We start from the raw sequence: 17,590 nt of genomic DNA, 5'->3' as shown, positions 1-17,590 counted from the left end.
TATTTGCTTCAGCCTTTGTTCTTATTGAAAAACTGAATATGTTCAGTACTTTACCTTAAATGATCCCAAACACCTGAACAGCCTCAAAAATATCACACTATTCAAGTTCAAGTTTAAGGTAATGGCTAATTCAACCATAGTGATAATTGATAATGATTAATAATATAATTTCTGATTTTAAACAGATATTTTACATTTTATTTTATTCATATAAATCTCAGAATTCTGGGATGGGGAGTGCTACAATCTCTTCTAATTCAATCAAGCCAAATCCACTTTCAAACAGTCTGCTGGATCCAGATTTTTATTTCGATCACTGATATATACCAGACGCATAAATATGCCTGATTTTTTTTCATCAAGATCCATGCATTATCCCCTGAGAATATTTACAAAATTGTTCGAAAAATGCCTTATCTTGCAATGTAAATGAAATTGACAAATTATTCCTGGATCTGTCCCTTTATCTGGAGTCAAGCCAAAACTTAATGGGGTCTATTCTGGACTGAGACACATCCTTCATCCAAGTTTTGTGGAAATCCGTTCTGTAGTTATTGTTTAATCCTGCTGACAAACCAATCAACCAAAAAGCGTACACAACAATTATCTCCATAGTGGTAATTTACCAAAGTAGAACATATATGGATTGATTTCAGTTTCTTCATTAAACTTTGGCTTTGGGGGCATTTTTGGGGGCATTTTTGGGGGCCGATATGGTTGATTGATAAAAATGTCTGTGCAACACCTGATGCTTAGATTTAAAAACTAATATCAGTTGACTGATGTCAGTTATTGTTGTTATGACTGTGAAGAGGCATTGTAGGATTTATACCGTCTGAAAAGATGACAGATGAGGTTTTTATGACTATAAATTCTTGCAAGACCTCCTCCATCACCTTATAGCCACTTTAGAAAACACAGCATTAAGAAATACACACAGTGACAACATTCATTTTTAACTGCAAGTCTCTCTCTTAAAAAGCCAAACCTCATATGGAAAACAACAAAAGATAGCAGATTTCTGACTGGTGGTTCTGCTGTGTGAAGTAAACTGTTTAGGAAATAAATAAATGAGGGAGAAAGAAAGGCCAACAGTACATGAGGCCTTTTCAAGACGCAAACCCAGCTGTTGGCCACTAGATGGAGCCATCATCACAGACCTGCAGGAGTCAATGACACGCAGCTTTAATGAATAAATAGAGATATATGAGAAGAAAAAGCTGCTGTTGATTGTTTACATTGTTTCATTTTTGGGTGAACTGTTCCTTTAATGTGTTTGTGCACTGCTGGGCATTAGAGAGGAAGCGTCTGCGCTCTGTTGAGTTTATCCTGATGAGGAAAAGTGAAAAGTCAGCTGTAGTTAGTGGGAAACCTGCTGTCAGTGCAGTTTGTCTCCATGGACATTAGAGGCTTATTACTGTGATTAAAAAATAAAAACATCATGGGTTCGTTAAACGACTCCAGAGATTTCACAAAATGTTATTAAGGACCACACACACACTGTTGAACTCCCAGCTGTGAGAGCTCAGGAATATTACAGGAAATATGAAACTCCATTAAGAACCACTTTAAACTTATTATCGACTTCAGCAGCAGAGGTGGAAACAGCACTCAGATCTGGTGCTTAAATAAAAGTAGCAACCACAGTGTAGAAATACTTAGTTGCAAGTACAAGTCGAGCATTTGCATGTTTAGTGAAGTAAAAGTACTTTAGAATATTCTGAAACATCCTTTACCAGCTTCAACATTTAAGTTATGAACACAATGATACATCAATAATTATAATATACAATATTCTGAAATATGCCTCTCTGTATACTCAGTACTTTTATTTTTGGTACTTTAACTACTTTATATAGGATTGCTTCTGGTTATCTCGAGAATTTCCCCTCAAGGATCAATTAAATGTTATTATACCCTAAAATATACAGTGTTGTAAAAAGTACACGAGTCACGCTTGAGTAAAAGTCTCAAAGTATCTGTGGTTGAGTGTACTGAAGTATCAAAAGTACAAGTAAAAGTAAATTATTGATATATTTACATGTATGTTTATACTGTATATTATGCTTACCGACCATCAGACCTGATATTGAACATTAAATCATAATTTATTTGTTGATTATGTTCAACTCAATCTGTAAAGTAACTATCAACTAAAGTTATCAAGTAATGTAGTGGAGTAAAAGTACAATATTCACCTCCAAAATGTAGTGGACTGAAAGTTTAAAGTAGCAAATAATGGAAATACTCAGTACCTCAAAATTTTACATGAGTAAATGTAGTTAGTTACATTTAATCACTGATAATCTTAAATCATGATTTGTTTGCTGATTATATCTTGCATTACTAAACTGAATCTGCAAAGTAACTAAAGTAAAATAATCAGTGATTAAATGAAGTACATTTATTCAAATATTGTCTTTAGATACTTTAAGGTACTTGTACTTTACTTGAGTATTTCCATTTTGTGCCACTTTATACTTCCACTCCACTACATTTGGAGGCAAATATTGTACTTTTTACTTCACTACATTTACTTGATTACTTTAGTTACTAGTTACTTTTATGATTGGATGCTACATCAGAGCCAAAGAAGGGCATTTTTAATCAATTTACTTTAGTGATTTAAAAAAAACTGACAATATCTGATGCAGTTACATTTACTTGTACTTTAGTTACTTAAGTACATTGATTGCCAGAAAAGTACTTATGATACATGAGTACATTTCAAATTGGATACTTTAAGTACTATTATATTATATTCACATGGTTGACTTTCACTTTTATCAAAGTAATGTTGTAACGTGATATCTTTACTTTTACTCGAGTATGACTCATAAGTACTTTTTACAAAACTCTAAATAAGTGAAGTGGAGTGAAAAAGTACAATAATTCTCTCTGAATTGTAATGGAGTAGAAGTATCGTATACAAAAATACTCAAGTGATGTAGTTACTTAAGTAAAGTACTCGAGTAAATATACTTTATTACTTTCCCCCACTGCACAGCAGACCACGCCTCTGAGGAGATGTGAAAATAAAGACTTTATAATTAATCTAGCTCGCTCTGATTGGACCGCTGAGCGCCGCACACGCATCACAGCAGCACGTGCCTGACGGGATTTTCCGCTCGTGCTCCGGAATGTGGCGGAAGAGGCCGAATGCTCCGCTGCGCGCGGACAGACGCGCGGACGGAGGCTCACCGCGCGCCTCCCCGGCGGACTCCCGCAGCTCCCCTGCACTGTCTGCTGCTGCGGGCGGACTGGAGGTCGTCCTGGAAGTTTCTGAGAGAAGAAGCTCGCTGTGTTTTCTTCTTCTGCTCGATCCGTGTTGGACAGTTTGGTCTCTTTCTCAGCGCTGAAAGTGTGAAACTTCTCCTCCAGACATCATGGGGTGAAAGTGACCTGAGAGGAGGAGGTGATGGTGATGACGGAGAGTCGTGGCGGAACTCACAGGTGAGATCCAGCAACACTTTATCTGGGATGTTCCTGTGTATGAAGCTGAGATGTATTGATCAGTTCCTCTGTGTCGTGTTGTGTTGTGTTGTGTTGTGTTGTGTTGTGTTGTGTTCACTTCACTGTTTGTCTCCGTGTGTTGTTTGAAGCTGCAGCTCTTCCCTCTGCTGAATTATAGATCAACTTTATTTCTGTATGTGCAGCATGGCAGCTCCCCTGAGAGCTCAGCATGGGCCACACGTGTAATTATAGACACACACACACACACACACACACACACACACACACACACACACACACACACACTGTTGTTTACTCTCTTTTCGTTTGTTTGTTTGTTTGATTGTTTGTTGCTTGTACACAACATGATAATACAGATTATTGTGATCACGTCATTGGACTAACTGCTGTTACTGCTGAGACTTCTATTTTTGAGTTTCATCGCCATAAGTGCAGTGATGGAATGTAACTAAGTACATTTACTCAAGTACTGTACTTAAATACAACTTTGAGGTACTTGCTTTACTTGAGTGTTTCCAGTTTCTTCTACTTTATACTTCCGCTGCACCACATGTTGGAGGCCAACATAGTGTTTCTCACTCCACTACAGTGATTTGATGACTTGAGTTACTAGTTACTTTGCAGATTACATAGAGAAGTAAAACGTTTAATATTTGCCTCCAAAAGCAGTGGAGAATACTTGAGTAAATGTAAATGTACTTTAAAACTTTAGTTACTAATTACTTTGCAGATTTAGTTCATTAACGCTACAATCAGCAAACAAATTATTATTTAATATCATCAGTGTTTTAATGTCTTTATTTCTTTCCAGATGTCAAAGTAACAGTCAGAACGTTTGTTCAAAGTTGCTACTGAGTTTTTATTTTAAACAAAGTGTTCAGATAAGATTCATTCATTCATTCAATCTCCTCAACAGCTCTTCATGAAATGAAATGAAATAAAATGAAATATCAGGATATATTTCGCCAAATACCTCAATATCATAGCAACAGTATAGTTGTGATAACTATTGGTACTTTAACAAAATATCAATAATAAGAGATTTTTGATCAATAATCATCAGTAATGTGGATATCATATAAAGACACATATTAAAACAGTCTGGTAAGTTCAGAAAATGACATCACGTTACTGTAACGCAGCCTTTAAAACCAGGAGAACACTTACGTTATATCAGGATATATGAGATCCAGAATCTAAAATGATAAAGTCTCATGTCATGATAACGATATGATACTGTATAGAACCCCCGTCAATAGTCTTTATCATTGTAAACAGATCATTTTAGATAATACAATAATATGCAATGAAAACACTAATTAAAGATGTGAGACAATATGTTTTTAAGAGTTTAGAGACTGGTCCCCCCTTCGTGTGCCTCACAGTGTTTGTTCCACTGTGTTGTACACATATTTCTGGGAGAATTCACGTGAACGCAGCTCAAGTCAGATCAACAACCTGGAAAGTCCGAGAAAACATCGGTACGCGAGTCGCCAAGGTGACGTCATGTGACGCCGAAACATGGCGGACAGAAGTAAACACTGGGTTGATGGTAATGAGCACATTACCATCAACCATCAGAGGAGCACGTGAACGCAGCATTAGAAACTTCTTTACAAAAGTTAACCCAAAAACAAAAGATGCAACCCAACCACCAGAATAAACCAAGAATATCAGTGTATCCCATCTATTTATTTTTGCAGGGACAGTTTATTCCTCCACGATCGTCCTCGAGCCTTTCAGTTCTGGTCCTTCCTGTCCCAAACAACTTGTTTATTTCAGCATTTCAATCAGTTTTTCTTGCTGATTTTGTATTTTCTTCTCACACGCTTCAATAAACAGCGAAGACAGGAAGGACTTGCATTTCTGTAACACTTTTTCCAGTCGACTGACCTCTCAAAGAGCTTCACAACACTTCACATTCACACATTCATACACTGATGGCAGAGGCTGCCGTGCGAGGTGCCGACCTGATGAATTTGGGGTTCGGTATCTTGGGGTTCGATTACTGGACGTCCCGCTCTACCTAAAGACCACTCTATAACCGCTCCCCTTCAAGTGAAGTGAAAACTGTCATATTTCCCTCTGACATGTGCAGCACAAAATGCAAACACTCAAAGTACAAGAATATCAAAATTGCACTTGAATGCACAACTTCAGTAAAAGTTTGTTGTTACCGTCTATAAATCCTAACATGCTTCCCACATACACACCCACCACCGTTCACTGTCAGAGAGAAACGTGATTAAACAGCAGCAGGAAGAGAGAGAAACATTCAGACGGCTCTGCTGGTTACAACACCATTAAGTCCACATTAGGTTAACACCTGGGCCATTTCCTACACTCTGCAATTAGACATGATAACGTTACATTACAGCCTCACTTTACCTGGAGCTGGAGGCTTTTAACTGCCGTCTCATAATGGACAAATACCCTCAGTCCTGTCAGAGAGGAGCAGCTTTACACCAGGAGGCGTCACTCTGATCAGAAATAAAAAACACTAGCATAAAAACATCTTCATTCCCTGAAACTTCACTTGTTGCTAAGCAATGTTAAACCAACATTTGCCAGCTGAGCTGTGCTGAATTATGTTTGCTGGCAGCCACATTAGCGCTGTACTGTAAAAGTATTTTAGGACACAGTGGAAACATTCGAGGCCTTTGGGCAGGACTACAAACTGACATTTTTAAGATGTTTGCACAGTGTGAGAGTTTGATGTGAACTTTATTATTTATTCATGTGTTGAGTGATTTCATAGTTTCATTGTGACAGTGTGTACACTGTGTGGGTGTTTGTACGCAGAGTACAGTAGATGAGCGTGCGTGGGAGTCTCTTTTGGCTGCATACATGTGTTTTTTTTTAAAACTTGATCATCACATGAAAACAAGCTGCTTCAACCCTGTGTTAATGTTGATAGGATCTAAATGATGATTGAATTGTTTTCTTCTTTTTTAAAAAAAATCTGTCTTACACACGGAAAATATTAATTCATTCTCCAAAGATATAAAAATCCAGTAAAAGCTTTCTGGCTCTGCACCAACGCACACTGTGTTTCAGAGTTTATATTAAAATGTCTGGGACAATCAAATTAGCGTCCGGTCGTCCCGTCTTTGAAGTGCATTTAGCAGAGTAGGTGAAATTAGAGTGGCCCCATCACAAGAGGAAGCTGAGAGGATAAAAGTCAGGCTCCTCCTCGTCAGAAAGTTTTTAAAGGGTTTTGGTTTTTGCTGACTCAGCTTGAGATGAAGGAAAGAGGGACGTCTGAGTCACATCCAGAATAATTATATTAAAAAACTTTGTTCCAAACAAAACTGCAGCTTCAATGTCAAATACTGAGTGGATTGAAGTACATTTACTCAAGCTCTGTATTAAAAAACTATTTTGAGGTACAGTATTTCCATTTTCTGCTACTTTATAATATCACTCCATTACAGGTATTTGGTAACTTCAGTTCGGCTTCTAGTTACTCTGCAGATTTTAATGCTGCATCAGAGCCTGGGAAAAAAAAAAAAAAAAATCCGATGCTGAATCCGATCTGATAATCTGTTACACTTTATGATAAACATCATTAAAGCTGCAGCATCTAAGAACTGGCCGGCTGTTGAATACATACTCGAAATAATGAGGGGCAGCATATCACCAGAGTAACCGCTAACTGCTGCCAACTGTAGCCACAGTTAGCTCTGTTAGCTGCGCAGTCCGGACTGGGAGCTCGAAACACTGGTGGAGTGTTAGGGTGTGTGTCCACATAGTGTTCCCAAAGAAGCACGAGTGTCTTGCGGTCACTCCGAGCGTTTCGCGTTTTCAGAAAGGCGCTGGTGACGTCACCGTGGCTCTTTTTCTTAATAATATTCACCGTATTTTTGTCTCCCGTGGATCAGTCATGCACCCGCATCCTCCTCGCTCTGATGCCCCGAAATAAAAAACAGATAGTAAACCACAGAGAGGCGCTGTGGATCACGAACCCTGAGTGTTTACTTGGCTAGAACAGGAGCTTTGGACTGGGTCGGGTAGAGGCTAACTGTTAGCATGCTAAACATCATAACGTCACACCTTCACATTCTGTTGATTTTCATGAAGTTATGTTTTTAAGCACCACTCTTACATATTGCACCTTTAATAAATGCTAAATTGAAAGTTGATTTAGCTTCTATACATTTCAGATATGCTAAACTTATAATAGTTATTTAGTTAGCTACAATATTTATTTTGTTTGTTGTTAAGTTGCAGCTGATGTTTATAACACTTTGTGAGTCATAAATAAATACTGTGAGATTCATCTATAAATACTATTTTGACGGGCCTGTTAATGAAAATGTATAACTTCATTAACTAAAGTTTAATTATATATTATATAGCTATTATTAAATTACTATGAATTTAACACTTATTCATAATATATTAATAAATAATAATAATAATTTTATGTATAATTATAATTATATATTTATATAATAATATAATTTTTATGATACCTGTGCTTTTAGTTACTTAAAGAAAATACTTTTACTATAAAGTATGTTTATGAGACACTTCAGGTGTGGGTTATTCACTTTCATGGTAGTAAAATTGTTGTAATATTTTTATATGATATGTTTATTTTCACTCAACTATAAAACTTTTCATGAGACAAAAATAAACAAAGAATACGGAAACAGCGGCTTTACATCACTAAAGATTTTCTGTTTCCAAGGTTTTAAAATATTTATATTCTGACATTGTTTTATATCAAAATGATTAAATTGTTGTGTATGATGACGTTTGAATGAGCAGAACGAAGGACAGAGATTATGTTTCAGTGTTACTCTAACTCGGTACTCAGCACACATTGCGGTTACAGTACGAGGCAGCTCTGATGTAACTGAATCTGCATAGAAGGATTGAATGTCCTCAGGACATCCTCGTCGATGAATACTCCTTTAATTTTTTTTATATATTTGTGTTTTCCTGCTGAGATTCAGCAGAGGGACGGAAACAAAGAGGGAATTTCCTACAACGATTTCAACTTCGGAAGAAACTGAGCCTCATATTAATTCATTATAAACTTTGGAGTGTATTTTTTCTACAGAACGAGGACTGTGGATTTTAACCCATCACTTCACATTAGAAAGATGTCTTTTAATGGCCAGAAGGAATTAATTCATACTGTTCTGTTATTAGCTTGAAAAATGTCCTTAAAGACGTCGATCATGAGCATCAGCGTCCACAGTTTGAATTAGAGCTGCAGCGTTTCATCCATTAGTTATCGACTATTAAATTAACCACCAACTATTTTGATAATAGATTAATTGGTTTGAGTAATTCTTCAGTCAAAATTCTGATTCCAGCTTCTTAGATGTGAATATTTTCTGGTTTATTTCCTCTGAGACAGTAAACTGAACAACAACACAAGACATTTGAAGACATCAACTTGGGAAACACTCATCAACCAAACATCTAATTGATTAATTAAGAAAAAATCTACAGATTAATTGACTATCAATCTAATTATCTGCAGCCCTAGTTTGATTCCAGCCGGAGAGCTTTGTTGCATCTCTCTTTCTCCTTCATTTCTCCACTATCACTCTTCATTATTCATGAAGGAATAAAAGGCACAATAAAGTACCTTTTTAAAGAAAGGTAAAGACTTCCTCCATCTTAAAAAATCAACAAAGTGCCTGTTTGGATTTCTGCCACAGCTAAAAGCATCCTGTGAATGGACTCACCTCTCTACCCGCTATTTATTTTATCTCCTACTACAGGTCTTGTGACTGGGTCTACTCCTGTGAGTGTTCTGCTAGAAGAGAAGTGTTTCCTACGAAGTGTTATCAGAAATTCAGAGTGTTTACAGCAGATCCAAACAGCCGCGCTGGAGAGCCGTCGCAGAGAGGGAAGAGAGATTATGTTGTTTGAATGTGAAGATCACGGGACACATTTTCTCCTGGAAGACATTCACAGTGTTTTACACTCAGTTGTTCACAGAAATAATTGTGTGAAGAATAAAAAAAAAAGAGCTTCAGAAAAACATAATTGATCTCTGAGGGGGAGACCAGGTCACGTTAAAGTTGCTTCTTGTGTCACAGCAGAGAGGAAATATAAGAAACGTATGAAACAGATCTTCAGGCCAACGACCTTCAGTTGACAGAGACAGAGCAGGAGCCCTCCCTACATACAGTACGGGCCGACAGTAACCTGTAGCACGGCCCGCAGCGTCATGTATAATGTTAGCCACGTTAGCCTCACCTGCTGTGGTTTCTGAGTTGGAGGGTATAAAAACGTAAATATCACCAAAATGAATGATCACACTCTAAAATGTGAAGCTACGTTTGTTCTGTTTGGTCTTCTCCACTGTTTGCAGGTAACCATGGTGAAGGAGAGCCTGCCCAGCTGGGTCCACCAGGACTCTGACGAGGGTCTCGTCCACGTGAACGTCGGCGGTCTGAAGAGGAGCCTCTGCTCCAGCACGCTGAAGAAGTTCCCCGACACCAGACTGGGAAAACTGCTGGCGTGTGATTCAGAGGAGGACATCCTGCAGGTGGGTGGAAAGGTTTTGGGAGTGGGTCATGTTTTTACCCATAATCTCAACCTTTCCTCTTTCTTCCCCTCCTTCTCTTCCTCCCTCCTGTAGGTGTGTGACGACTATGACGTGCAGCAGAAGGAGTTTTATTTTGATAGGAACCCCGGCCTCTTCCCTTACGTCCTCCACTTTTATCAGACCGGCAAACTCCACATCATGGAGGAGCTGTGTGTCTTCTCCTTCAGGTCTGTCTCTCTCTCTCTGATGTTAAACATCATCCTGCCTCTCAGACAAACTTTACTTTGATTTCATTCATTTCCTGTCCCTGAATTGTTCTGGTAACCTTCTCACACGTCTCCAGGGGGAATAAAGTTATCAGTAAAGACACACACAGTATGACATTTCTTCCATTTAGTTGGTTTTCTCTCTGATCATTTGGCAGGATGTTGGGTGGAGCTCGGTGGGGTTTGATTGTCCTTATGTTTCCCACACAGTCAGGAGATCGAGTACTGGGGCATCAATGAGTTTTTCCTGGACAGCTGCTGCAGTTACCGTTACCACGACCGCAAGCTGGAGAGCAGCCGGCATCGCAGCTGGGACGACGAGAGCGACGTCAGCAGCATCGACACGTCTGTGGACGAGATCTCCGACCTCAACAGGTAAAACTACAGAGCGTTTTGAAATCTACAAGCTCTCCGCTCACATCCCTCTACGTCTTCCTCTTTGTGTCGATCGTTAACTCTTCATCTTCCTCCGCCCTCACAGAGACATGCAGCACTTCCAGGAGGTGCGTTATGGGAACGCCAGGAAGTGTCTGTGGCTGACGCTGGAGAACCCGGGATACTCCATCCCCAGCAAGCTCTTCAGTCTGGTCTCCATCGGAGTGGTGCTGACCTCCATCGCCACCATGTGTATCAACAGCATGCCAGAGTATCAGGTCAGCATGAGCAGGTCTTGGCCCCAACACACTTTTCTTTAGCGAATCAGATATGATACACAGGTCTACCAAAGTTTTGTCAACCTTGCCATGACGGCTGCTCTTTAGGAGGCGCTAGCTAAACATTTTGACACGCCCATGACCAAGAACCATCAATACATGTGTCAAGTTTCATGAGTTTCTGAAACCTTAAGTTCCTCAAAACATGTAATTCACGTTGGAAGTAGTCATTCCTTGCACTGGTCGGTGCTCGAGCCCTGTTTAGTGACTGTAATCCTTTGATTATGGAGCTCATTGAGGAAATTAAGGTACTTAATCCAGACCAGTTGCAGCAGTTTGCATAAATAATTGAACTGCTTCCTGTAGACGAACTCAAATAGAACAATCTGAATACACATATTTTTAGATTCTGTGATTTACACTTTTAGTCGTCATCATCTCTGATGTAAAAAGTCCATCAAACCGCTAAGAAATCATAAAAAGAGACGGTCTTCATAACTGCAGAGCTTGATTTAGAAACATCACGTTTTAAGTTTTAAGTTTTAAGACAAATGTGAAATGTGTGTGTTTGTTCAGTCTGATTACAGATTACAGTTTTAATTCCAGCTGTGAGGAGAGTTTAGGAATATTTAACAGGATGAGCAGAAGGGAAAATGAGGTTAAAACGTCCTGCAGATGTGATCACTACTCTTTCCCTTCTCTCCTCTCAGACTTTTGACAGTGAAGGGAAGATTGTCGAGGACACGACCATGCAGGCTCTGGAGGTCTTCTGCACCTGCTGGTTCACCTTCGAGGTGAGCAAACAAAAACAGAGCGTGTCATTGTCGAACAGCTGAAGTGCGTAAAGATATGGATGAAAACAGAAAACACAGTATCTTCTGTCTTTGAGGTGGTGACGCGGCTGCTGCTCGCTCCGAACAGGAAGAAGTTCTTCCATCACCCTCTGAACATTATCGACATGGTGTCTGTGGTGCCCATCTACATCACCCTGGTCTTTGACCTGCTGGTGGGGGCGGAGTCTGAGCTGGGAGACCTGGGACGGCTCATACAGGTTCAGCAGTCTTTATACAGTCTGTCTGTTATAAGACGTGAAGCAAATGTTTGTGTGTTAATGATGCATTCTGCTTCTACAGATGTTTGACACAGCTCTGTCTCTCTGTCTGTCTCTGTCTGTCTCCCTGTCTGTCTCTGTGTCTCTGTGTCTCTCAGGTGTTCAGGTTAATGAGGATCTTCAGGGTTTTGAAGTTGGCCCGACACTCGACAGGACTGAGGTCACTGGGAGCGACACTTCGGGTGAGTCCGGACTCTCGTCTGTATGTTTCATGACGTTTGACTTCCTGACTCGCAGCGAAAACAATAAAAACAATCAGATTAACTTTTATCTTCTTTGTGACATTTTGGTCCGTTGACCTTTCTGCAGATGCAGCAGATGAAGGTTGATGGATTGTGAGCAGATGTTGGTCTGAAGGTCTGAGCCGATGTCACACAAACATTTAAAGGAACAGTTGAATGAAAATTCAGTTATCAGAGGTAGTCCACAAAGTCTTTCCTCCAGTAGAAGTTCAGATACTTGTGTAAAAACAGACTCTGGTAAAAGTAGAAGTACTGATTCAGCTTCTTTACTCGAGTAAAAGTAATAGAGTACAGGCTCTAAATGTACTCAGAGTATCAGAGTAAAAAGTCTCCCTCTGAAGGACATTTGTGGTCAAAGCTAACTGAAGCTCACGTCATGTTAATATAATTCAAAGACTATTAAAGTTAAAGGTAGAGTCAGCAGGATTTGTCCCAGCTGTTCCTGAACGCACCACAAAGATAGTTGATTGTTGAGTCTCATTCCCAGGACGTCAAACAGCCACATGTTGGGTTGGTAAAGCGTCCCGAGCAGCAACAAAGAGAGAAAATAAGAAGAAAAACAAACAAATCAAAGTTCAGCTCTGAATCGTTCAGTCGGACGTCCTGTGTTTCTATCAGATGTCAGCTCTTTGTTCGGTCTCATGAAGTGTCTCAGCTCCCTCAGTCCTCCACTGTGCAGCTGTTTCATCACAGTGGACGTGATGTGAGCAGCAGGTCATGTTACAGTCACAACACAGGACGGAGGAGAGCATCATCTGAGTATAAAACATCGTTACACATCAGCTGTGATGTGAGCAGATACATCGCTGTCTTCACTCATTTGTTTTACCGTTTGAAACGTGGCAGCTTTACCGGATTTGGATGAATTATTTTTACATTTAGATCGCAGCAGCACTTCAGTCAATGACTCAGGAGCTTTTAGTTTCTCTTCTCTGCATATCAACTACTGTGGAAGACAAACACAGGACATCAGTTTAAATGAGAGACGGTTTGAATCACAGCTGATGTCCGTAAAGAGAATCAGACTCATTCTGTTGAGAGCTTCATGCTGCTGGCTGCAGGACGAGCTCGTCATGCACTGATCATAAAACATCTGTTTTGCTTTTTGTTTCCTCTTTAAAAGTAAAAACAACACAATTAAATTATCTGAAATATTTTGTACAAAGCATCGTGACATCACTCACTGCATTAATGGAAATATCAAGGCTGCGTTTTATTTTTAGAAACGACTGAGCTGAGGAGGACGTTCTTCTTCTCTGGTGTCTTTAGAGTCCCCGGGGGGAAACAGGATTACAGGATAATGTAGTCCAAATCTAAATGTCCTCCTCTCCTCTCCTCTCCTCTCCTCTCCTCTCCTCCGCTGACCTGCAGTAATGTAAAGTTTTAACGAGTCGTCCTCCATCTTGTGTCTGCAGCACAGTTACCGTGAGGTCGGCATCCTGCTGCTGTATCTGGCTGTCGGAGTGTCCGTCTTCTCTGGAATCGCATACACCGCCGAATATGAGGAGGTGAAGTTAAATCCTGTTTGACTCTTGATGTTTACGTTTCTTTAAACCAGTTTCCTGTATCATCCATAAAATGACCCAGAAACTGAGCAGAACCTTTCATCTTTTCTTTTCACATGAACGTCTCTTGTCCTTTTTAATTTCAACGTGTTTGTTGTTTTGTAACAATGTCACCACGTTAATCTGAATCCCCTCCGCCTGTCTCTGCTCCAGGATGTGGGTCTGGACACCATCCCGGCCTGCTGGTGGTGGGGGACGGTGAGCATGACCACGGTGGGCTACGGGGACGTGGTGCCCGTCACGGTGGCCGGGAAGCTGGCGGCAGGCGGCTGCATTCTGGGCGGCACCCTGGTGGTGGCGCTGCCCATCACCATCATCTTCAACAAGTTCTCCCACTTCTACCGGAGACAGAAAGCTCTGGAGGCGTCGGTGAGGAACAACAACCGCAGGAAGATGAGACTGAGCTGCGAGAAGGAGCCCGAGGAGGACGAGGAGGACGAGGATGAGGGGTCGGACGGGGACAGCAGGTGTCTGGACGATGATGATATCGATATCGATGATATCGAGGAGGACGATATAGACTACGAGGACGACGGAGGCGTGATCAATTACAGCTACGTGGAACATCCGTCGTACGCGTCGATACTGAAGATGAAGGAGCTGCGTCAGCTGTGACGACGAGCTCGACCTCAGACCAGATTCAAATCAGTGTGAAGGATGTTTTCAGCTCCTGTTTGTTCCTGAAACTGACTCTGATCTGATCCAACGCCACGGAGATCTGGTGTCAGCTGTCAGACTGGACTCCTGATCCTCTGACTGTCATCAGACAGTGAAGACGGTGAATGAAGAAGGCAGCAGTTTGAGTAGACGCTTCTAAAAATCAAAGTTATAGACGGCATGTGACTAAAGTCTGACGCAGGTGGGACGATAACTTTGGGTCTTCCATGACGGACTGTTCTGTAGTTTGTCTCAGTTCGTGCATGTTGGGAGGTTTGTTCACTCTGATACTGGACGTGTTTCTGTGTTAAAAACATGAATGTGAAGAAAAGACTGAAGTGAAACAGCATGCGGGCAAATAAAGTTACCTGAATAAAAAAATATCATGAAAAACTGTGAGAAACGTTTGTGGAAGAAGCTGCGCTGGCCTCTGTAGGCTGCATGTTTCATGTTCGTCTCATCATCCACTTCTCATGTCGTCTTGATTTTATTGATGAACTCCTCTGAAGGAGCGTCAGGGCAACGTGCTACCTCGTCATCACATCGAGCCTTGAGCTCAGACCCTCCTGCTGATACATCTGTCGCAGTCTGTAGCGCGATATTTGAACTGAAAAGAAAAAGTATGAGATTTGAATCATTTCAACTCACAAAATAGTAACGAAAACCACATCTGGAGCGAGCTGTGATACGAAAAGGATTCTCGCTCAAGACACCAGGATTTAAATTCTTCATTTATTATTTTTATTAAGTTCCTGTTTTGTTTTTCTGTCGCAATTTGTTTTCGGTTTTGTCAACAGAAACACTAAGTGAGGTTCAGGGAAACACGGTTTGAGTTTAAATGAACCCTCTCACAACGTTAAACATGTTTATTTTTCTGGACTTGAGAGGCTCAGATATGACATCACAAAAACATCGTCGGTCAGTTGCAGCGATGGTCCTGATCCGCTGTGCAGAGGAATGTGGGTCAGAATAGTTTGATAAGCATGTTGGCTTGGATGCTGCAAAATGTGAGCAGAGGCAGTAGGACGTCCTGGTGTTTTTGTCATACTACATTAGATGTACCATGTATTGTGACGATATAAAAATATGAACACATCAATACTTATTAATTGTCATGTTAGAAGTTAGAAATGTCAGTAACAGGACGACACTGACTGGGACATGCTACATAACGTCACAGACATGCCAGCGGCTCTGAGGCTGATGCTCAGTGGTGTTTTCAGCTATATGCTAACATTAGAATGCTAACATGCTTACAATGTCAATTATTACTGCAGGTGTAATGTTTACCATCTGAGTTTAGGGTGTTAGCATGCTAGCACTGAGGACAGAGCACATTTGAGGCTGAATGTCATTAAAACATTTAAGTTTTGACCTGATGATGACGCAGAGAGACGGAGACAGTCGTTATAATCCATCCTGAGGGGAAACATGAGAGTCTGAACCAAACTTCAAGGCAAAACTCATCAGTTAGTTTTCTGATATTTCAGTTTGGATCAAAGCGGTGGGCGGATCAGAGCCGAGGTGTTCGCAGGACAAAAATAGAAACACTATCACAGAATCTAATATTACCTCCTACAGCATCGCAGGAATCAAAGCAAGAACAAACACGGCATTTTATTTTCTAATATGTCCATGAACACTGATAACAAACACGCCGTTCAGTGTTTCACAGACAGTTTGTGTCTGACAGAAGCTCCAGCGGAGCCTCAGAGTTCATTTACAAGACGCCCTCAGTGTGAAGCGTCCTCTGTGTTCACTGGATGACGGATCACAAACTGTCAAACTGTCATTTAACATCATCGTGACTCCACAGATGTTTGATGAGCTGCTGATCTGACTGCAGCTGTGAGCGTCAAACACCACGACACGTCTCTCACTTCACTTTCAGCTTGTTTTTCTCTTTCATTGAACATTTTCTTCTTGTTTTCTGTCTCTGTTCGGGTTCATTTCAGTGAGATTTTAAACATCATGTTCAAACATAAGATTATGCAAAATAAATTAAAAGACAGGATAAAGAAAAGATTTGTAAAAGACTGATGAAGTGCAGAAATGTAGATTTTTTTCTATGTACAAAATTTGTGATGCCGTTTTAATTTATGATTCAAATCACAGTATTTGGTGTTTGAACAAGTACTGACATCTTTTACTTGAGTGAAAAGTACCAATACAACACTGTCAAAGCAAAAGTCCTGTTTTTACTTGTTCTGCAGGGAAAAGGCTCCTCTGAACCGTCTCAGTGTCATGAATATTATATTTGACATTACTGTTTTCGATGCATCAATCCATAAGTAACATTTGACTGTGGGAGCTGTTGGTGGTGAAGCTGATTCAACGAGTACATACACAGTTAGTCCAGTGGTGCAGAAGTGGACAGGGTGAGAACAATAATGTGTTTTCTGAAGATTTAAGTGTTTAAATCTTCATTTTAAAGATTTTCTCGTAGCATGAACCTGAAAAGCAGCAGAATCTGGGAGCTTTTTGTTCTGAAACAGGAGAAGAAGGGAAACAGTTCGAGCGTCTCAACAAGACGAATGACATTAAGACGTCTCTGCAGCTCAGCTTGTGTTTCACATAATGGACGTTCATGAGTCTTCCTGCAGGTTTCCTTCATATCTGAGAGCATTAAAGAGGAGAGGAGATGACGTTAACGCAGTTTGAAGCTCCGTCAGGACGAGTCAGAGCTGAAAGCTGCGATCTGTCAGAGGAGGAGGTGAACAGAAGAAAAGAAACTGAACGCTCAGGAGCAAACACTCATGATCGAATGATGATTCAAGTCGTTGTGATGTGAATATGAGGTTACAGAGTGAGTTCTTCACATCCTTATTTAATGGTCAGTCACAAACGATCATTGGAAACTTTGATTATTTGATGTTCAGCCACGCGTCTCCACAGTTTTTCACAGAGAAACCTTTCTTCACCAAACTAAATATGGTTGTAAGTCCTTTATTTATGGGTGAATGACACAGGTCCCAGAGTTCTGCTGGAAATGAAATGGACCAGTGAGGGAAGTAAACACATGAAGACAACAGGAGAGAAGCTCGTGTGTCTGTTTTATGTTCTGGAGACCCGAGGAGGTCGAATTCTTGCTTCAGACCTGAAAGTGTT

General features: G+C 40.5%; 1 protein-coding gene across 1 annotated transcript; it reads left to right on the top strand.

Moving 5' to 3' along the window:
• The first annotated feature begins 3,207 nt into the window (after nt 1-3,207).
• On the top strand, nt 3,208-16,511 carry LOC311254295 (delayed-rectifier potassium channel regulatory subunit KCNS2). The gene is made up of 10 exons (XM_084347995.1): nt 3,208-3,453; nt 9,812-9,988; nt 10,082-10,215; nt 10,465-10,629; nt 10,736-10,907; nt 11,618-11,701; nt 11,797-11,958; nt 12,117-12,200; nt 13,676-13,768; nt 13,979-16,511. The coding sequence occupies exons 2-10, from the start codon at nt 9,818-9,820 to the stop codon at nt 14,438-14,440; spliced, it is 1,527 nt and encodes a 508-aa protein (XP_084204121.1). The 5' UTR covers nt 3,208-3,453; nt 9,812-9,817; the 3' UTR covers nt 14,441-16,511.
• Nucleotides 16,512-17,590: the final 1,079 nt, after the last annotated feature.

Source organism: Pagrus pagrus (assembly GCF_965226575.1).
Source record: "Pagrus pagrus genome assembly, chromosome: 3".
In the NCBI taxonomy this organism is placed as follows: Eukaryota; Metazoa; Chordata; class Actinopteri; order Spariformes; family Sparidae; genus Pagrus; species Pagrus pagrus.
Note: the sequence above shows the minus strand (reverse complement) of the source record. Positions and strands in the feature narration are given on the sequence as shown.